Source organism: Neodiprion virginianus, chromosome 4, assembly GCF_021901495.1.
Source record: "Neodiprion virginianus isolate iyNeoVirg1 chromosome 4, iyNeoVirg1.1, whole genome shotgun sequence".
Lineage (NCBI taxonomy): Eukaryota > Metazoa > Arthropoda > Insecta > Hymenoptera > Diprionidae > Neodiprion > Neodiprion virginianus.
The window spans coordinates 37,356,426-37,378,174 of NC_060880.1; the positions used below are offsets into that span (position 1 = coordinate 37,356,426).

Below are 21,749 nucleotides of genomic sequence, written 5' to 3' on the forward strand. Positions count from 1 at the left end.
GATAATTCGCGAATAGATCGTTAGTTGAAAAAATTTTACAAAAGTTCGCTACATAAAGTATGCAATGAATTTGTGGAAAATAATTAGGAATTATTAATCATAAATCCAGATTGTTGAAAAATGACTTTTATTCTTATGGAAAATATAAATAAATTACAAAATATAGTTAGATTGATACTCGGAAGAGCGTTGTCTTTAAAGTAAAATTCTCGCGGGTTCCAACACCAGAATCTGTTTTCAGTTTGATAGAAACTCAACGATGACTCACCATTAACATGGAATATATCTTACTAGATTAAGATGCAGCGGCCTAATTCTCAATCGAAAAGAGTTACCAACCAAACATTTATCCACGACACATTGAACTCATAAGTCGGCTCAGGTGTCAGTACACTCTGCGTAAAATTCAATTGTCAAATTACTACATGTATTAAAAGAAAATCTATACATATTATTTCATCGGATTGTGGAGTTGGTTTAAATTCATTAGAATATTACTAGCACATTTTTACAGTTGTCTATCAAGCTGACCGCAAAAACTGTTCTATAAGATTATTGCGATAATTGCAGTCACTGTATTACAGGCAAGAGAGTACGGGTAATATCTTTGAGTACAAACAATTGGTTGGTAACTTGAAAATGTACGTCTAGCTGGAAGGACTGCTTGCGCATATAAGATCAAAAATCTTTCCCGTATTATAACTGAGCAGATCTACCAGTGATAAGGTACAAATATATGGGTGTAAGTGGGTCAAAAAACGAATACCTCGAACTTTAATCATAAGATTAATCTCGTTCAGATTGTGAGACATTCCGTTATGGATAAACTGGCTGGTGATGCGCGAATCCTTGATTACCGCAATCATATTATTATTAATAATATATTTCGTTTTCAATTTCAGTTTCAGTTGAATGAAAGCATCAATCCCAGAAATAGATCGAGCTATAAAAGAGTTTTGGTTGGCAATAGAACGATTTGATATCAATTTTAATTAATCTTCTGGTTAAATAGACTTAACGACTCTTCAATGCAGGAATAAATATAAGCAATACACATGCATATCTATACAGATGCATATGTTTCAAAATATTTTCAGTCTTAAACTGCACAGATAAGACTACCACGTTTCAATTATATGTCTATATAGCGCGTTTCCAATGGTAAAGTAATCAGCACAAATTAGTGACTAAACATAATCGTATTGATTGAATTAGGACAAGTTTAAGCACCTAATATCAATAATAATCATGATTATGCGATACTTATTTTTGTGTTTTCAAAGTCTAATTTAATAATTAAGCTGATTTTCAATTTTGTCTTTTTTTTTTTGTCTTTTGGGACTCCCGCACACCCGCTACTAAATACTAAGAGACTAGGGTAATATCATTGCTAAACGCTACTCTCTGTATCAGAAGCTACAGAAAGTGTTTGCAACTTGGGTACTGTGTAGTTTTCGGTATGGCCAGATATCTGGGAACGACTTGTGACCCTTTCCAAAGTTGACGGGGCTGAAGGAGTGTCTTGATGTGCTTTAGGAGGTATAGGCGGTGGACTTATCTGAAAAAATTTGGAAGGCCCTGTAATATCGAATGAAAAAAACGTAGGGGCACAAAATAGAAGATAAACTATTCACGCCAAACAACTTACCTCTTGGAAGCTACTTTGAAAAGTATGCGAGCTTTGGAATGTGCTATTAGAAAAATTAGTTAGTGAAACGTTCAGAGCGTTTATCACAGTAGGTGGAGAAATGTTCATAACATCATTGCACCTTGCCCTGGGCTCAAAATCCTCGTAGCTTAAGTTATTCAGATTTGTTAGGTGAGATTGGAAGTCCGAAAGGCTAGCTGTCGAAATACCGCTATCTCTCAGGTCATTAGGGTCACTCTGCTGTTCCGTATCGTCCTCTGTATTCCATTCCGATGTACGTTTGTGCGTAAGACGCTTGGGTGGAGCAGGTGGACCGATGGAACTTGTATTCGATTCTCTCTTATCAGGAGCTAAAAGAGATATGAATTACAGCGAACACGTTATCATTGGAGAAAATCATTTTCAGCTCTAAAACACAACCACAGTGTCTAATTTCACTTACTGCAACCTCTGGGTGGCAACGGTGGAGCTGGTTCAGGTCCTGGTTCACTCCAGGAGTTCCTCATATTAGTCTGATCACTTCCATCTGTTGGTGTTGGCAAAGAATGTCTCAAGGGTAACTTTGGGCTGATGGGTTTACTCAGAGATCTTTGATGGGTCGGTCTTGGCGGGGTGGTTCCATAGCCCACAGAACGCGGTCTCACTTCTCTTTGCGGAATCGGAGGTGGAGCACCGTCAACTCTGGTGTAAAATCCTTCGTCTTCCATCTGCCCTTCACTGTCCGTATGAGATATTCTGGAACCAGCTGTTTCCAGAGTAGCAGGACGCTGCTTTTCATTTGTCGGCAATGGCGGTAATGGCGAACTGTAATATTTGAGTGAAGTCATATAAATGTTCCATTCTGAAAGGCTTGTTACATCTTCAACAAAATTGGTTCTATCAGAAACATAAAACTCACTTGATGATGCTGTCTTGGTGGATCGTTCTCTGCCTTGCCAAAGGTCCCAAACCTTGTTTTAATTGAGTAAACCTCTCGATCAGTCTTTTATGCAAGGGTTGTACACCGGCAGGAGCAAGTTGCCCGTGCAAAAGTAGACCTGATTCCAGAACGCTCATTTGATCGAGAATCAAACTTCTTAGACGGTTTACGTGAGGAATAGCGTCCGGGTTTTGCCTCGAGAATTCTGATGTTAAAAATGCTTCCTCGTATTTCGTTATACCACCCATAACATTGGCATCAATTATTCCCTGTAGCCTCATGCTAAACGGATTGATATTTCTATGGGGTTCTGCTGTATACTGTGCAACAAGTTTTCGCAATTCACGTTCCACAGATTGCATTGTCTCGCAGGCAAATTGTACCGGAGCGAGAAGCTCCGTTCTTTTTTCTATCACTTCAAACCATCTAAGTATGCCAGGAAGTTTTGCTTCTGTCGTTAGCAATGTCCGTTCGATCCATAAAGATTTGAACTCGTTTTCCCTGTCAACTGGACCTCGATGCAGGGGACGATCGAATGTGAATTTTCGAACGTCGTTCACCAAGTAAAATGCCACTATTCTCTCAGGGACTTCCGTCATACCGTAACCCAGGCTTCCCTCCTCTGGTATCGGCTTGACATTGCAGATTTGAATAACTAGAATTGTGTTACAGGATTTTAGAGGAGAATACTTGTACTACATGATCAGAAATTAGGAAATTGAGAATTGTCACAGAATATAATATATGTAGTATAAAACTCACATTGGCCCTCAGAAGAAATAATAGTTTCGTCGGGTGGTGAATTCTTCATCAGAATTTGTGCGCTTGGAAATTCCGTTTGCAATCGTTGAGTAAAAGCTCCAATCCTCTCGTACTCCAGACCTCGATAAATGAATAATTTGTTCTAAGAAAAAAAACAAAAGAAAAAACAATGATTATGTACCGGATTATTTTAATATGCTCAGGTTCGCAATTTTGCTCAAATCTTGTTATTAAAGATAATCAATTTACCCTGACGAATAGCGGAAAGCTTAGTCCATAGAAGCCTACTCTAAAGTACTCTGGCTCTGGTCTCAGTTGCGTAAGAATATTATCCAAGAATCTTGCCTGGGTTCTTAATATGTGACTAAGCTTAGCATAATCGTATAATCTCGATTCGTACAACACAGCCAATTCTTTGCACAAAGGTATTCCTTTCTCCCAACATTTGCCTCTATCGAAATAATGAATTATCTGATGATAGAGCAATTCTTTCCTTTGCCATTCTGGCTGCTGAGGATGTGCGTGATCAGGTGGTAATGTTGTTGCTCCCCATCCTAGCTGATCGGCGTATAATTTCATTGTGAAGCCAGCTTCTGTATAGTTTTCAGCTGCCAGATGCAAGTCGTGAAGTTTATAAATGTAGCGTAGATACATTTCTTTTCGATTGAACTCGTTTTTGTAAAAGTTCTGGATGAAACACAGAAATATACCCATTTTAGTTATGCAATAAGTGTGTTAGGGGCAACACAAACTCGTCTTTCAAGAGACAAATGAAGACAAAGAGAACTTGAGGAATCTTCCAGTAACTTTAATGACGCAAGACTTTCTGTAAAACATCATGTGTCTAACGCTTCAATATGATTTGCTGTTGGTATATTTAGCACCCTCTAAGCCACGCGTGTGCTACAAGTAGCAAATTAACAAACAGCATAATGACATTAACACATTGCCAATTAATAATAGACTGATTTTATATCCATCTGTTACTTCAACTAGACGTATGTTACTTAAGCACCTAAACTAAGTTTGACTGTAAGAACGATGCATCTCTATCGAACCGACTGCAAACACATTTTTAAAGTATCACTTATACCTACCAACAAATTCACAGTGCAAGACATTCGCTTATCTCTGTTCTCATCGCCTTGAATAACGCTTCTGTAATCTAGCAATCTTTCTAGCAAGCGTGTTACAGAGGTGATAAATGCTGTACCACTATCTTTCCACGTTGGATCTTCTGATTGAACTCTATCCAGCAATCTGAAAATTTGTTCAACAAAAACAAGTCAGCATATTTAAATGTATGCTATCATTGAACAGTAAAATAACGAGCATAATTTTCTCATATGATACACAGACTTACACGGCACTGAGGTGCTCCCTATAGCCGCATGGAATTAAACATTGCACGTTATTCAAAATGAAATTAGCAAAAATGACACAAATTATATAAATCTTTATGTTTGCAGTTAAAAGTTGCAGAAACTGTTTGTTTCTATAACACATACTTACATGGTATTGAATAACTGTCGATATTCGTCGTCACCTTTGTTCTCGCTGATTAGAATGTCGAGTTTATCGATTAATTCTGATTCAACAGATTTAAAACTGCCTCTAGCGCGTTGTTCGCATTCCATCATATCGAAAAATATATGTAAAGTTGCTTTTCTCAGCTCGCTCTCTGGCACTAGAGTAACTTCTAGAAACGGTCCCACCATTCCAGGAATAAAGTCCAATTTTCGTTCACCCAAATGCGACCACATGGATAGTATTTGAAATCCCATTAAAACTCTCATGTCACCATACTTTTCAACAACCTTTTCCCTCTTCACTTCAGAGAATTGTTCCAACTGAAGGGAAGGTTGAGTCAAATAGGCCACAGCCAAATTGAAATAGGTCGACCAGAGTTGAGAGTCAAAGCTGCCGTGTAAAAATCTGAAGGCCAACGGTTGCGCCAGCTCTTGCAGCGACCTCAAAATGATGTTATTTGCTTGCATTCTGATCACTAACCAATCAGGAGGGAATATTTCTTGTCTGACCAGGTCTCTGAAGACTAGAAACACTCTTAAAAGGAAATCTTTCAATGGTTTTCGCTCACCGCCGTGGGTCAATTCTTCCCACAGTCTTGAATAGTGATACTCATCAAGGAGCTGAAGAAGACCGATTAAACAACCGACAAGACATCCCAAATTGGGACAGCTAGAATCGATCACGATCAATATCGTTTGAATCAAGATATCCAATGTCGAAAGACACAGAGTCTCAACGTCATGGTGTATGCAATTGTTAACTTTGTTTGTATCATGTGCTCGTTTATAGAGGAAGCTGAGAAGTTCCCCTAAAATGTCCGTACAAGCTCTGAGCTCTTCTCTTCTGGCTAAGTGTACCCTTAGATGTCTGCAAATTGTGGTCAATAATAAATTTCTGCTCTCATCGTCTTGGAAGAGCTGAGATGTGACAATATTTTTTATGGCTGTGAGCTTAGACCGCATTAACTCTGGAGGGGGTTCTCGCGGCAGCGAATCAAGCATTTGGCATGTTAGTCTGGCCACTTCTAGGACCGGTAAAACGGCAACAAGCTGTTCGAACACTGCCGAAATTGAGAGAAGCAATGCCACTTGCGACAAAAGTACAACGTCAGATGATATACTCAGCATTTTATTCAGCGCCGCAAACACACAGTATAAATCTCGCTTGAAGCTGTCTTCGTATTGACCCGCGGTTGCTCTGGAGAACAGCAAACGGCTTTGGATAATAAATTTGAATATGTATTCCAGAGATCTAAAACACTTCATAATCGGTTCTTGCTTCTCAGCAGCAGTTACCCAGTCAGCGCAGTGCTGCACACTGCTCAATAGCCCTTTGTAAACTAAAGCGGCTGCAAAATGACCTGATATGTAGGCATCCATGACGGGTTTGAAGTGCTCGAATTTTGGATCCTCTAGTAGACTGAATATTGAAACAAGGACTTGAAATACCAAGCCGGAGTGAGCAGTCGAGTTCCCATCTTCTGTATGGAACATGGAAAACAACGCGTCCAGTATATCTTGAAGAAATTTAACCAACTCCTCACCCCCTAATCTCAACACTCGTCCTAGGGCTTCGGATATTCTTTCCGGATGCTCTTTCCACTGTAGAAGACTTAGCAGGTCAACATTTTGTGTTAGTTTTGTACTGCAGAGTAAAGAGTGCACGAATACAGCCTCTTTGTGCGATCTCGTGAACGGCGGTGTGCCTGTAATACGAATATTTTCTGTAATTATTAATACCGTAGGATGATAAGATTTAGAGAAAACTTCTCAGATTCTACACTATGCGAATTTTGAATAGAACCAGTACTAAATTTGGTTGAACGTTACCAAAGTCACGTTATGACAAATGCACTGGCAATTCATCGGTAGTAAGTGAAAAATGGTATTACAGTATCGATAATAGTTACCTGGAGAATTAGGTTCTCGAGCGCTACTTGGCAATGACAGATAACTGAGAGTGTCCAACTTGGCACGATCTTCGCACTTGTAGATGTAGAGTTCATGCTGACCATCTTGCAGCGTGGCTCCACCCGGCTCCATCAAACGAACAAACGCAAATCCAAACAACTTCTTGTCGTTCTTTTCACGGGCTAGACGACCAAGTACAAAGGAACAATGATTATTGTACTAGGACATGTAGTAGCTGGCTGTTCGAGTCAATAAAACATTGTTTAAGAAATTTCATTAATGTTGAAAGCATTATTGTTTATCGTTATACTCACTGGAACAGTGTCTGAATTCTAAGCGTACGTGAGATCCGTAAAATTTATCGATTGGAATTGCAAGCCGGATTGTTTCAGCCCATGATGGACTGTTGTAGTGATAGATAATTAGACTTTGGTATTCCGAACTCGCGTCCATGCCAGCTGCTCCGAATAAACAACCTTCCAAGGGCTGACCTTCCGCGTCCAGCATTAATATGGTGACCTATAATTGCAGCAGTTCGGTTTAGTGAAATTCTTGTGGAATGTAAAGAATAAATTATACAATACATCACAGGTGTATCCGAGCCTAGCACTTACCTCTATATTTTTAGCAGTAGATTTCCCGCCACGCTCAAACTCCCCCCTTTCCAATTTTAAATACAAATCGTTGCGCACATCACCCGGCATAATAACGTCTGAAAATCCGAGCTTCTTCGTCAAGCAAATATTTTTGAATAACAAGGGATGCTCTTCTCGAACCTGAGACAACTCTCCATGCAAAACACGCAGAGATGCCACGATGCCATAATTTGGCTGTCCCGTTAAGGGGGAACATTTGTTGTTTCGAATTATTTGCTCGTGCAATTGATGAAATTCCTTTTCTTCGCCCTGATATACCTGAAATACAATACACAGATGTATAATTTCCATGGGAAATGCAGGCCTATTCAAAGGCACCGTTTCCTAAAACGACCAACAACATACTTTGTACGTAAATAATGTTTAAAAAAATTCCCATTGCACCTTAAAAGTCATTTCCGATTCTTCGCTGTGATCCTGCGTGGCTTCAGCCAAACACAAAACAGCGACTCCGTGTGGCCTCCGATAAACGGTGCTGCATGCCTTATTTTTTCCTGAATCCGAGTAAAGCATTCGTCCGCATCTCATTACGTGGGCAACCATGTACAAATCTTTGCTCAAATCGGCGTTACCGAGATCGGTAAAAATTGTACAGTTGCTGTGCAATTTTTCAACATAGTTGGAAAAACCTTCCTTAGATATTCTGACTAAAAATCTTTCGCTCAGGTACTGAGAGTGCCTTGCGTCGTATAGTGAAAAATAAATTTCAACATCCTCCCCGATTGTGTGGCCAAAATCTCGCATACTGAAGTACAAGTGATGAGTCAAAACTTTCTTGTGTTCCTTGCGCCTTAGCGTACCGCGCGCTGATGCACCTTGAGAATTTTCCGCGCTTTGTACGTGCTAAAAAAATGAATAATTTGTTTATTTCACTTATGCGATGACTTTTCGTCCATACAGACGTACTTTTCTTCATATTCTAAGTGTAGCTGAGTATTAGAATAAACTAGGATTTTGCTGAACGAATGCGGTACGCCTTTTGCAGCTAGGCAACCCAGTACGCATGAGAGTAACGCCGGTGTTCCGATCACAGGCGAATGCGAAAAACCCAAGTGACTTACCACGTGGTATAATTCGATGACAGACATCGTATCGGGATCTACCATATGTGATCCTTGCCGAGGCACAAGGTCCAAGCCGAGTTTTCTGAAGCATAAATGAGAGAAAGAAAGAATTTATACAAGTTTATTGAAAATTTTATTTTTTCAGGGCGAAAGTAAGCGCTTTCGAATCAGACTTGATCCGCCAGTGGAAATGCATGAGTTTGATGCTCCTGTACGGCAGTAAGTTGCAGGTCGAGGTCAAGGGCAATCGGGGGTGGGGTGACCGCGGGTCTTTGACCTGAATCGCAGGATCGAGAATATTGGGTACGTTAAAAAACTGTAGAATTAATGGATGACTAAGTTATAATAATCCATAACTGTAAATGGCCGCATGACCTTTCATTAAATTTCTGACACGTGTTATTTAAATTATCCATAATCAACAGTAACGTGACATGCCCGTATACGATAGCGTGATCAGTTAATCCCTGACAGATTATACGGAGTATGAAATCGAATGACAATAATTATGACGGAGCCTTTTTATGAGGTGGCTAATATGTCTCTGCCGGGTTGCATGCGTGCCAATTAAAGACACGTACCACGTGTAAGTAGCCCAGTATTTATCTCAACAGGTGCTATTCATTTGCATCCACAGAAATCGCGGCAAGTCAACTCCTCGCTGCGATACGGAGATAAGTGTCGATCCGACTCGTGTCCCGTTGAGCCGATAAACAGTATATAAGAGTCCCCGTTAAAAATTGGATAAATATACCCTGCGTAAATATGTTACACAAGCTACAACCGATAGATATTTATATATACTTTTGCGATACTCGGATCACGCACACGCGTGCCTGCAAGCACGAGGTGAAAACCGTGATTAGGGAAGAGATTGATGGGAGGGTTTATGATGTATAATATGTGTCCGTAGGTCGTAGAGTATAGCACAATTTCTCGGTATTGTGCACGCCAAGGTGCGTCCGGGAATTTCAATGTACCAGACAGGACCCACGCCCGATCGAGTGAGGCAAGTCCCATCGTTCCCGTGCTCGGGCCCCGTGAGACCAACGTCAGGCCCCTCGGTTGCCCCCACCAAAGGAATGCAGGCGAGTCTTGCGGAGACCTGAATGCGCGGAGACAGGTTCGGGCAATGTCCGTCGTTTCGTGACCGCCTATATCTATGACTCCGCTCACCCTATGCCCCGTTCAAAAAATATCGCATCGCGACCACAAAATCGAACTAAAGGCATCGTTAAATCCTTGTCGAACGGTTAAAACAGACATCGAACGAAGCCTTGGCTGCGGATATCATAATTATTATGCTCTCGAAGTTTATAACCTAAGCAATGAAGTTAAAAGGATGCTGTAGTCAGTTTTTACCGACCGCGTTGAATGTCACTTGTTTTTAATATTGTATCATTTAATTACCATTTAGATATAACGACGAAGAAAATTGTTGAAAAACTTTTTTCCTTTCTTTACTCGGTCGGTAAGGACTGACTATAGCATCGTAAAGTTAATCATATTTCAGGAAGGATCGCTAGGGTTACAATATTTGCTTTTCACTGTTACGTTCTCGGAAAACCTACGGCGAGTCCAACTCTTTCATTTTTCCTTGACCTTTGGATTCGAGATCCGATCTAAAACCTCAAAGTTACAGTCGTGCTCGGCTGATGAAATGGACACTATAAAAGCACACCCCTCCGCAGTAACGTAGAATAAAAGTGATTGTACATACAACTCGCAGCGTCTGCACGGACATCAGCCGATTTTATGTCCTCGAGGTAACCTCGCGTGCACACGCTGTGGGTAAGGTACACATTCATACAAAACCAGTCTTCCTACAGTGTAAAATGGGTCTTGCTGGTTATGCCCAGAGGATATACCTGGACTCGTACATATAGGTGCAGGTATACATATACGATTACGGTAGACCGAATTTCCACGAAGAAACATCGTCCAGAAGAATTTCACCAGCAAACGGATATAGTTATGGCGTGACGTCATCTCCCGGCTATTCAACCGGCAGTTGGAATGTTTCAGAATGATTTGTAGAATGGTTTCTAATATCGACTTTATATTTAACCACAGCCGCTGTACAAATCAACATTTTATAAACTTTATAAGAAGCTATGCCGCAATTTTCAGTATTTCTTCAAAATAAATACAAGTGCAAGTTACGGATATAGTGTCCACTGTTTCACGCTTGCAACTGAACTTCGTGACTAAAGAGAAACTATCAGATGAATATATGCTTTGGGTTTATTATACTAGTCAATAATGTTTAAATTCTTCCATGTTGCTTAGTATCTTCAGTATTTGTAAGTTCGACAAATTTGAAAATCAATATTATTATGATATTTAAGAGGAGCTAAAGTTATATCGATTGTTTATCAATTGAATGGAGCTCTCAAAGTCAAGTCCAATTGCCTATGTCTTTTTAGAGAGTTCAATTTGATCACCGACTATCAACGAGTATATCTGCAATTAACATGTCAACAAGTTGTAGACAAAGTATATTACAACCATGTGGTACATAGAAAGTGCAGTGCGCAAATAAGAAATATTTATCTACTATTGACTGGGCTCGTTATGCACATTACCCAGCTGAGAATTTGTCTGATTTTCACGTGTGCATGATTCAGAGTTAAACGCCTGAAGTATGTAATGTAGGTATATGGGTGAGTTTGTTCAATGAATTAGAACGACTAGTCTTAAGCCTGTTGATACGTGTAATTAGAAGCGCGACGTTCTCTCTTCGGTCTCTAATATACCTTCGCAGTTATAAACTCTATTCTTCCTTCAAACATTGGCAGATATACTTTCCTACAAATCGTACCTCCCAGCGTTCGCAGTTTCGACGATGTTAAACCCGGCTTTTAGACCGTTGTATAAAGTATACCTGGAATTTCCTACCTAACTATATTATAAACGATTCATCATAGCTATACCTGAGTAGAAACAGACACCAAGATACGAGCTGACGAGGCGGTTTCATTATACAAAACGTGTCCAGACTTCCGAGTCATTAGTTTCAGTTATAACCGATTCTCGTACGTATAACTGCACACCTGTTATTTAAGATATATCGTATAAAGATTATTTCACGCCACCTACACGAAGAAACCGTTATCGTATCTCGTTTGCCGAATATAAGTAAATGACGAATCGACCGTTCCCCTTAAAACATCGACAAAGTAAAAGGACACCTCATATTCGAAGGGAATCAATCCATCATCGACGATAATTGCGAAGATAAGTATAATAAGGTACAACAGAGTGTGCACAGAGTTATTGCACAACCAATGAACCGGGTTAATCTGAAAGTTATGTATATACAATAATAAACCTGTACGTACTGCACATGCCGCATTGTAAAAAGTCTTCATATCCATTCGTGCAAACGTGCGCTTACACACACACGCACACACACAGGCATAAAATGGCAATTTGCGATGGATGTCAGGGCTGCGAGGGCTGTGCATGGCAGTCCAGCTCAAACGGTCTTAATTAAGCCCCATATAGCATGACGATTTACTCTGTTCAGGCTAAAAATAAAAGATAGTCGTAGGGTAGGCTATTATTTCAGCTGCTATAGGCCACGGGAATTCGCAGAGATATAATACGATGGTGAACGGAAACCGGGAAGCTGCGCCTTCGTAACTGATAGTCCGAACCACATATTTTCCATATTGCAGCACTGCAAATGTCTTTACATGCGGTTAAACCTGAACATAATTATTTCCTCTTATTCCAGGATCTTCGATGACATAACTGCCGCCACATGACATTGCAACGTCAGATTGGGAAACCCTTTATTCTTGATCTGTACATGCAATTGTAACTGAGAATGATATTTATTACGAATTTTTATTTTTATTACCCGTAACAAGTATTGCTGCTGAATGAATTACAACGAAATCGGAGAGAGGGAAATGAAAAATATGGGTCAATCGACGCGGAACGATTCAAATTATCCTGATATACATACCTATATTATACTTATATTGCAGAGGTATAAAAACTTGAAGTATAAAAAAACGATTAAAGTTGGCAAATTCTCGGCAATCCTGCAATACCGAGGAAATAGCACTGTTATACTAATATGTAATTAGTTAAACGGTTGAACGAACATAGGTCCGTCTGTTCGAGCTAATTATAAAACCGGTAGCATCGGCAGGGCAGCAGTAGCAACATCGGCAAAAACGAAGCACGTACTCAGAGGTAGGCCGTAAAAAGTTCCGCGCTTTTCCATAATCTATGCAACACCGAAGGTTGTTTGAAACATGATCTTTCCTATTTGGTGTAAGGAAACGAATGAAATCGAATGAGGTTTAAAGGATCCTGAAGAGGGACTCGGAGCTGTAAGGATCGAGGTATAGTATAACAAAATCCGACGAGAGACGGATCCTCGAGTCCGAAATGGCAATGGTTCTGAAGTTGAACAGGTTCCGTGCATGGTTGCGGCGTATTCACCGAGCCACAAACCTTGACTCTGGTATGGTACAGCGGAAAGAGCAGACCGGCCACCAGCAGCGTGACCATGTGTCGGAGCAAGAACGCAACATCACGATTTCGTGTCGAGATGCTGCGGTCGCCGTTGCGGAGGCAAGCATGCGCGCACTCACGATCAACGGAATAGCTGAAACGACCTGGGGAGGATAAAACCTTCCACGTATAATACGTAATATTGGATTACGCCTGGCCTCTACGTGCGTGCATGTACGTACTACATACATACCAACATGTTATATATCATAAGTAGTACGTTATACGCATGAGACAATTTTATCGCGTGAGATACGACGAGAGAAATGAATAATTTTGAAACGACGCTATGTATCAGAGGAATGGTCTATACCCTGGCTTGTTCAAAATATCGTCAAATGAGCGAGGTAGCACGTTTAAGTGGTTCTTTTGAACCTCGGTTTCGTCAGTTTTTGTTTCAACACTGATTGGGCTGTACTAATTGTAAATTGGATAGGGGAATTGACGTCGTTTACTACGTGACAGTTTCTAGTCGAGGAAGAAGCAGCTTATTATAATTATCATACGTACGGTTCTGCAACAAAGCAATACACGTATATAGTACTAACGGATACTTATGTGTGTAAATGTAAATTCAGACGTATACGTATAAGCGAAAATTCGTTTTCCAAGCATTAAAAATCTGTTGTGTTCTTAGTGCGATTAGCGATTCCTGTACTATTGTAGGCTTACTATAAATTATATTAATTAAGAGTTTTCCATCGCTTGTACAATAATATCGCACCACTGTTTAAAAAGAGGCTTCGTGTCTACCGAGAATTTTCAAGGTCGAATAGAATGAAGAAAATAAAAAATAAATTGTACAAAGAGTATATATCAGAAAACGATAAAGCGGAAGAACAATTCAATATTGCAATGAAAATCATGTGCACGGAACATCGCTTATAAGTCGTTTTATTTGTCCAAGCTACGCGATAATTGCGGTTATCTCCCGAGAGTGGATTTTAATAACAACAGAGAAGAGGAAAGTATAAGTTGGGGAAATATATCAAATTGCGGTCGACGTAGGTATCCACTCGCCACTTATAGCAGTCTCACAATCAGCATTATTGACAGCGGTTGAAATTGACCGAGAAAAGTCAAGTTTCTGTACGTGTGAGAATAAGAAATTACCAACGGGATTATACCCAGCGACGTGACGATCAGTTTATACATATATGGAACTGCAGAATAGGATAGAGGAGGGGAAAAGAGGGAAGGAGGATGACAGACGCCTCACGTAGTAAGAAAGGATTGAGGGGATTCCCATGCCTTATTGCCACAATGAGGTATTTCGAAAAGGGCAGAGAGCCGCAGCGTATGCTAGGTAATGAACGCGTCTCATCCCCTTCCCGGCTTTCCATGGAAGTTGGAACACGAACAAGGAAAGAATCAAGATGGCGTCCGGCTCGGGCCCTACGGTCGGATCCGTGGCAGTTGTTCGACGGGCCCCGTTGGTGCGACACGCTTGTTGTCTCTCCTCGGGTTTATAAGTGCGTGCAGTTGGTTTGGTTTGATTTATTTGTTTTATTTCTCTCTTAACTTCAATGTAACAACGACGCGACTGGGAATATCGACGAAAAGAAGATAACCGCGTGTGTGTGTTTCTTGCAGGGAAATAGAAAAATATCTTGGCGCCGTACCTCATTTGAGCTGTAAGGATACCCACTCTGCAACATTTTACTATAAAAGTATTTTACTACTGCCGCAGGGCTTTTGCCTATCCAATCTCTTTTCGCCGTTTGCCTTCCGAGTCTCGATTCATTTGTTTTATTTTGTTTTGTTTTGTTCTGTTTTATCAACGGATACGCGACGCTTCTTGCGCCGATTCTCGACTGCTTAGGAAGAAAGGAAACTGACGAAGTGAATTTAGACAATTTACACCGACCGGCGTGCGGCGTCTGTTCATTTCTCTTTCTCTCTCGCTCTATCTCTCTCATTTTCTTTCTTGTCTCGTACATATTCTCTCGACCGACAGACGACCCTCCTACCGCGTCTCGGTATTTGGCTGCCTGCCTTTCTGGGTTTACACAACGATACAGAGGCGAGCAAACCGGTCACCCGGCTATCTTGAAAGTCGTATAAAAACGAAAGTTGAGTCAATTCCTGGAACTGAGCGTACTAGTAATCCATAGAAATTCGACGCACCGGATGATTCGCCGAACGCCGAATCAACATTCGGATCAGTAAATATCGAGCCATCGGTCTGATAAGATTCCGCGGAATCTTAAAATTGGACAATATAAAGAATAAAAAAAAAAAAATTATCTTACAACGTAACGCGAATGCAGGAGATCGTACGACTGTGTTATAAAGGTCACGACGCCCACGAATTTCGTGATTAAACACTGACGAGCTGCGTTCTACTTGTGTTAGTTCTCGGAATGTTGACACATGCTTCGAACAACGACAGCACGGAATTAATCTATACGGTATTTTCGATATCTTATCGATTATCCCGAAGATTTTGGCACAATTTTCTCTTATTGTTACGGCTATACTCGTTAAGGAATGCCGCTTGGTTAATGGTCGGTACCGTTTTCCAAATGGATCGAAAATGGAGCTACCGAATAGACCTTTATTCTCTGAACCATTACATAACGTCATAAAGAATTACCTCAAAATAGGAAGACGGAAAAATGAAATTTGTACGAAATGAAATAGCGACAGCTTGTAGTTAACAAATCGAAGTGATATCCGCATTTCCTCATACGTACATACATTCCGTAGTATACGTGTGTGTGGAATTCCGTAATGCTCGTTTTTCTCGCATTTGTTTAATGCAAATTTCGTGGAAACCGCATGGCAAACGTTTCCATGTTTAGGCATAACGTAATAAGCAGAATACCTCAAGATGATATTATTGCAATTATAGTATACTTTATTTTTTCTTGGTTTTGTTTACTAAAATGTACTCCACTTTCGTCACACGATACTACATCCAATGCGAGAAGGAAAATCATAATCTCGTCTGCTTTGACGAATGGATTTGAAAAACAGTACAACGATAATATTCCGGTCGGTAAAACAGGGGCGTAAAACTCCGCCTCAAACAAAGATTGAAGCAATCAATTTCAGCCGGAATATACAATTACGTTAGAAAAATCTGTTAGCCACATGCGGAGAGCGTAGAACCGTCGCCGGTTTATTGTGCCGCACTGCAGGCTTAATGAATACCGTTTTAAACATACATATTGCAAACATCTGCGATTATATAACAAGAAATTGAATTTGTTCTGTAATATGTTTATTAAGCACAGATAGCTCGTTCCATTTCGACATGTTTGTGCTTCAACGATATTAAGGTTTGATATTTAATTGTGAGTAGAAAATTTTCGCTCTCTTTCTTCATTCTAAAATCATTTAATGATAATTATTGTCACATCTTCCTGTCGGCTGTGCATAGGATGTAACGTATATTATCAGGGACGACATTTTTTCGAGGTTGAATCATCTCGCAGTGTATTCTGACGTAGATATGAACTTGTTGCTACAGCAGCTCCCACCAGCAGCAGCAGTTTATGTCCTTTCACTCGAGATAAGTTTACGTCGCTATTATTATAATACCCGCTTTGTTCCTGATGCAGACAACAGGAGATCATTTACGTAAGCTGTAACAGTTTCGATAAAAGTTCGCAGCGAGATGGGAACAACGACGCGCGTTATTCCCAGAAATCCGTAAGCAGTTACGAGTAATAAGTATCCGAGTAAAGCCCGATGATGCCGGTGATCGAAGGAGTAAATTTAATCTGAACTTTGCGCCAGTTTTATACAAGTATATAAAGAATACCTGCAGGAATAATAATACGATTTGCGTCACGTTTACACTAAGCAACGAAACTGATTTCTTCTTTTTATTTTTCCTCCTTATTCTTATCGCGAAAAAGTTTGTGCGAAAGATTCAAAAATTTTCTTATATTAATGGAGCGATATTGCAAAACGTTGAAGAACCTCTTAAAGTAGAAACATTTTCGGTCTACTGGGAAGTATTATACGAAGAATGAAACAACGACGAATGGTCCGTAAAACACGCTGTGATTGACCCCTGAGTAACGGCATGCGCCTTGAGTCAACTTGTACTAATTTACTAAATAATGAAACTCTGGCCGTGTAACAAGTTTCATCAGACTCTCTTATTGAATGGGCCTGTTTATGTGGTACGTTTTAAAAATCGAAACATCGAGAAATTAAATGTGCGTAGATAGAGAATGTATCTTCTCGTGGTAAAGGATGATTTGAAAAATGATATAACGTTGTTATTGTGAATTGTACGTTTCAACATGTTCACGATTCTTGTTTCAGGGTGTAAAAACGATCGAAAATGGCGGTTTTCAGCCTGGTCTCGGCTGTAGCTGGGTTCGTCAAGGTTCGATACTTGATCGACAAAGCTGTAATCGACAATATGGTGTTTCGGGCCCATTATCGAATCACCTCTGCAATTCTATTCGTCTGTTGCATCATCGTCACAGCGAACAGTTTGATCGGTGAGTAAACATTTCGCACTTTTTGTTCCTAATGTTACCGAATTGAATATATCTTAACAAAACTAACGTTGCATCCAATATCACAGGTCTGTAAACAAAAAAACTACACTGGTTTCTTTTTTTTTTTTCTTATACTGTTTTGTTAACGATTTTTAACCACCGACACCAAAAAAAATTGTCAAAAATTCCATCGCGTTGGGTCCTTTCTTGACTTCGTGTTTGTGGTTTCATTTACCGCAAAACTCCCGTTTAACTCGAAATTTGATATCCCATTCTTGTTTCTGAAAATCTTATGCAAAAGTGATTTCTTACTTCAATTTAATATGTATTAAAGTGAGACTCAAAAAAATAAATAAAAACAAGGGAAACAGAAATTGGAAAACGGAACCGTATTCGGAAAAGTATCAAAGAGAAGAAGAAATGGTTTCATAGGGAAAAAGAATGAACATGAAATGTCAAGTACATTTCATCAAGAAATATTATTTAGTTCATTGTAATGAAATGGTGATTTTACATAATACGTGATGGAGGGAAATGAAAGTAATTTTTGGATTCAGCACACTCGAAAACGTAACATTTACCAAATACATCCAGTGCAGCTGAAGTGAAATTTTTTTTGCAGACCTATGTTTCCGAAGAACCGTAAGTTCCTCGAGGTGTTTTGACCAGTTGTGATAATCGAGATTTATGTAATCATAATCGTTAACGGTTAGTGAACGAGTGAACAATTTTCGTCAATTTGATTTTCAACCCTCTCCAGGTGAACCGATAAATTGTATATCGGATCCGTCGGTCCCGGGACACGTGGTGAACAACTATTGCTGGGTGATGGTCAGCTACACTATTCCTGGAAAAAGTCTCAAGCCTATACCCTCGGACACAGCGCATCCAGGCCTCGGTCCAGACACTGGCGATAGAAAGTATCATTCCTACTACCAGTGGGTTCCTTTCATGCTATTTTTCCAAGGAATACTATTCTACATTCCACATTGGATGTGGAAACAGTGGGAAGAGGGCAAGGTCAAAAATATATCCGAGGGAATCCGCGGCGCGTTGGTGGAAACCAAGGAGGAACGATTGGTCAGAACGAATCGGCTAGTACAGTACATGTACGAAACTCTACATCTGCACAACAGTTATGCAGCCGGATATTTCTTCTGCGAGGCTCTCAACTTTGTCAATGTGGTGAGGCTTCTTTTTTTCTTTAAACTCTTTTCACGTTTATGCAATATTTAGCTTTTAAAACGACACATGGAAGAAGCTGGATGCTAAATTTACGAACGATTTTCCGTTCGGGTTGCATGTAATTTATAACTCTTCTTTTGATTTCAGGTTGGGAACATATTTTTCATCGACACATTTTTGGGCGGTGCGTTTTTGACTTACGGAACGGAAGTGGTTGCGTTCAGTAATATGGATCAGGAGAAACGAAGAGATCCGATGATAGAGATATTCCCGCGCGTGACAAAATGCGATTTCCACAAATTCGGTCCGTCCGGCAGCGTTCAGAAATTGGATTTCCTCTGCGTGTTGGCCCTGAACATTCTCAATGAAAAGATATACATCTTTTTATGGTTCTGGTTTATCATTCTGGCCATTTTTTCGGGAATCGGTCTCCTGTACAGTATGGCTATTGTTCTACTACCGAGCACTCGCGAAGCCATATTGAAGAAGCGTTTCAAATTTGGAAGCTCCGCCGAAGTTAACGCTCTTATCAGAAAGACTCAGGTGGGCTTTGCAATTGGTTGCTAGTTTTCACATTTTTTATTTATCCAGCTCTGATCATCTTTAAATGTATGATCCCGTAATTAACCGATTGATTATGTTTTCAGGTCGGAGACTTTCTGCTACTTCATTTCCTCGGTCAGAATATGCACCTCTCAATATTCAGAGAAATTTTGGAAGAATTATCGCGTCGTTTGCACCTAGGATCTAGCAGCGGAGCTTCACCAACCTCTGTGCCATCGGCTCCGAGTACTTTAGAAATGTCTCCTATATATCCGGAAATAGAAAAGTTTGGCAAGGACACGGAAATCTAAACCATGTGATAAAACGTTGAGGTAAATTGATGCGAGAAGAGCGCCTGGTTCTTTTTTCATTTTCTTGGGAAGGTGAACGAAATTTTGTTCAATCATCATCGAAGTACAGTTATTTTCACTTCGATTTCAAATTCAAACTCATATTTTCTTTAGTTCGACTTTTCCTTACAAAACAATTATACGTATCGCTGTAAACGATACGTGCTAATTAAATACGAATGTATCGATTAGATGGGTCTATAAATGATTTCGATTTAATTAGATTTCATAGGATTATTAATAACGATACGATTATGACTTATTATTTTGCTAAGATAATGATCTATCTTCAAAATCGCTCCATGAACAGTTATTTTTATAGGAACGATTGTCTTACTCGATTTTCAATTAAAACGCTGTTAAAAGTGCTCCAAGTATTTTTGCAATTTTGGTCCGCTTTACGTGTTTGGTAGGAAAACAAATCCGATGTTTCGTTAGCATCCGAAAGCTGTAGTTACTTCATCTCATCGTTGCTAAACGATTTTTTATATTTGCAATAGATGATAATAGCGGGGTGAATGAATGATTGAACGGTCTCGAATACATTAATAATTTGTTTAAAAGGATGATGTATGGGCGTGCGTCAATAATAAACAATTGATCGCGATGTGAAAGTGTAGAAAGAAAAAAAAAATAATAATTAAATAAAAATGCTTTTAATCTAAGCATTGCGTCGACTAAAACAGGCGTACAATGAGTTTCATCCTAAGCGCGATATGAAATTTTGCTCTAAATTAATTCAGTTCCTGTCTTCTGAACAAAAATATTGATATCAAAACATCACAAATATCGCGTTTATAAGTTTGTCAGAGCCATTAGAGATTTTCTTTACTTTAAGTTCATCCAATCATCACTTCGACATTTTATCATTACTTCGTCGTGTATCAAAATGAGAATCGTATACTCCTGTAATCCACTAGAAATTGTAATTGTACATTTTTTAAATGTCGCGTAAATACTCTAGGCTAATTTCGTCTATGAAAGATAATAATCTATTCACAAATATTAGTATTAATTAAATTTACTAGTGGGCTTTATTACTGGGTAATTTGCTCGACGATTCGTTTCGTTTTACTCTTTATCAAATTAAATCTAAGTAAACATCATTTCAACGGATTACCGAAGACGCCTTTTTCTTTCTTACATCAGGCCTTCTAATTTTGAACCATAATCTCATCATTATCATCAAAACTCACGCATAATATCTGATAAATATCAACAAAGAGAAGGAAAAAAAGCGTTTACTGTTTTCGCAGTATACGCGATATAGTATATAAAAGTATTATACATTACAAAATGTATTGCCAACGGGCAATTATACTTCTGTAATTCGGGATAAACGGCATACTATCTACTGTGACTGACCTGGATCGATATAATATAAATATACACACGTTATATATATTATTAGAACCTGTTTTCCATTTATATGTAAATCTCATCCGAAGCGTTATAGCCTATAAAAAATGTGTAACGTTATATCTTGGATAAAGTATAACCACGTATTCATTCCTCGAGAATAACACGTATACAGTTTTTTTTCTCGTTGCCTTTTTCTTTATTCAATTGCTGATTAAATATCGTTTTGCAATTTTCCGCAAATATATATATATAATAACTAAGCAGGTTGTCGTGTCCATGAATTTTTGTATTTTTTACGTTAAACAACGATTCTAGCTAAACAAACACAGAGAGAAGAATACTACGATTATTTTTTTAGCAACTAGATTACAGTATCGTTGAATATAAGGATTCATCTTCATTACACGAGTGATATATTTAGGTAAATATAGTTGTTGAAGTAAAACTCAAAGAAGAGAAAGGAATAAACTAAAATAAGAGAGACGTGATCGATTGGGTAACGCAGAATTACTCATATCGAGAAAGTTTCGTATAGAATTTAGTGATATTAGCGTATGATCTTTGATATTTTACGAGCGGAGAAAACAATTGTAATACTATAATAACGCTCACTTGTAAAAATCGCACGGAAAGTGAGAGAAAGACTGCCAGTTTGTGCAACGCCCTAGATAGCTATAGATATTATATTATAAAATTATATACATGTAATAAAACACCGACAAACGAATGAAAAATTAGATAATTAAAAAAAAAAAAAAATTTTTTAATTCAATAAACAGAATGCTTGTAACTTATCGACGGTTTATTTCTTTCTATGTGTAATAATT

At 39.2% G+C, this 21,749-nt stretch overlaps 2 protein-coding genes across 5 annotated transcripts in view; one reads left to right on the forward strand and one right to left on the reverse strand.

Annotated features, from left to right (window-relative positions):
- Nucleotides 1–110: 110 nt before the first annotated feature.
- Nucleotides 111–21,749, reverse strand: part of LOC124302754 (dedicator of cytokinesis protein 3) — a 34,010-nt gene continuing 12,371 nt past the window's right edge. The window contains exons 5-18 of one of the 2 annotated variants that reach the window (XM_046759259.1): nucleotides 8,487–8,571; nucleotides 7,810–8,268; nucleotides 7,384–7,683; nucleotides 7,084–7,288; nucleotides 6,769–6,951; nucleotides 4,842–6,564; nucleotides 4,693–4,710; nucleotides 4,427–4,589; nucleotides 3,579–4,016; nucleotides 3,330–3,471; nucleotides 2,547–3,222; nucleotides 2,091–2,452; nucleotides 1,649–1,998; nucleotides 111–1,558 (exon numbers count right to left, since the gene is read on the reverse strand). In XM_046759259.1, coding sequence (XP_046615215.1) covers nucleotides 1,391–1,558; nucleotides 1,649–1,998; nucleotides 2,091–2,452; nucleotides 2,547–3,222; nucleotides 3,330–3,471; nucleotides 3,579–4,016; nucleotides 4,427–4,589; nucleotides 4,693–4,710; nucleotides 4,842–6,564; nucleotides 6,769–6,951; nucleotides 7,084–7,288; nucleotides 7,384–7,683; nucleotides 7,810–8,268; nucleotides 8,487–8,571 — 5,272 coding nt within the window. In that variant the 3' untranslated portion in view covers nucleotides 111–1,390. The remainder of the gene's footprint in view (nucleotides 1,559–1,648; nucleotides 1,999–2,090; nucleotides 2,453–2,546; nucleotides 3,223–3,329; nucleotides 3,472–3,578; nucleotides 4,017–4,426; nucleotides 4,590–4,692; nucleotides 4,711–4,841; nucleotides 6,565–6,768; nucleotides 6,952–7,083; nucleotides 7,289–7,383; nucleotides 7,684–7,809; nucleotides 8,269–8,486; nucleotides 8,572–21,749) is intronic. The other variant, XM_046759261.1, reaches the window with a different exon arrangement.
- Nucleotides 13,062–21,716, forward strand: LOC124302770 (innexin inx3). 3 transcript variants are annotated; one of them, XM_046759309.1, is made up of 5 exons: nucleotides 13,062–13,193; nucleotides 17,301–17,482; nucleotides 18,243–18,667; nucleotides 18,815–19,210; nucleotides 19,315–21,716. In XM_046759309.1, exons 2-5 carry the CDS (start codon nucleotides 17,320–17,322, stop codon nucleotides 19,519–19,521), a joined length of 1,191 nt encoding a protein of 396 aa, XP_046615265.1. In that variant the 5' UTR covers nucleotides 13,062–13,193; nucleotides 17,301–17,319; the 3' UTR covers nucleotides 19,522–21,716. The 3 variants fall into 3 exon arrangements, with proteins under 3 accessions (XP_046615265.1, XP_046615263.1, XP_046615264.1); XM_046759307.1 differs by lacking the exon at nucleotides 13,062–13,193 and adding an exon at nucleotides 14,411–14,653; XM_046759308.1 differs by lacking the exon at nucleotides 13,062–13,193 and adding an exon at nucleotides 15,198–15,430.

Excerpts from the sequence above, each read along its gene's own strand:
- LOC124302770 (XM_046759309.1), top strand. The coding sequence starts at position 17,320 with ATGGCGGTTTTCAGCCTGGTCTCGGCTGTAGCTGGGTTCGTCAAGGTT. Across the intron at positions 18,668-18,814 it reads CTCTCAACTTTGTCAATGTG|GTTGGGAACATATTTTTCAT; the intron begins GTGAGGCTTCTT and ends TTTTGATTTCAG. Across the intron at positions 19,211-19,314 it reads CTCTTATCAGAAAGACTCAG|GTCGGAGACTTTCTGCTACT; the intron begins GTGGGCTTTGCA and ends TTATGTTTTCAG.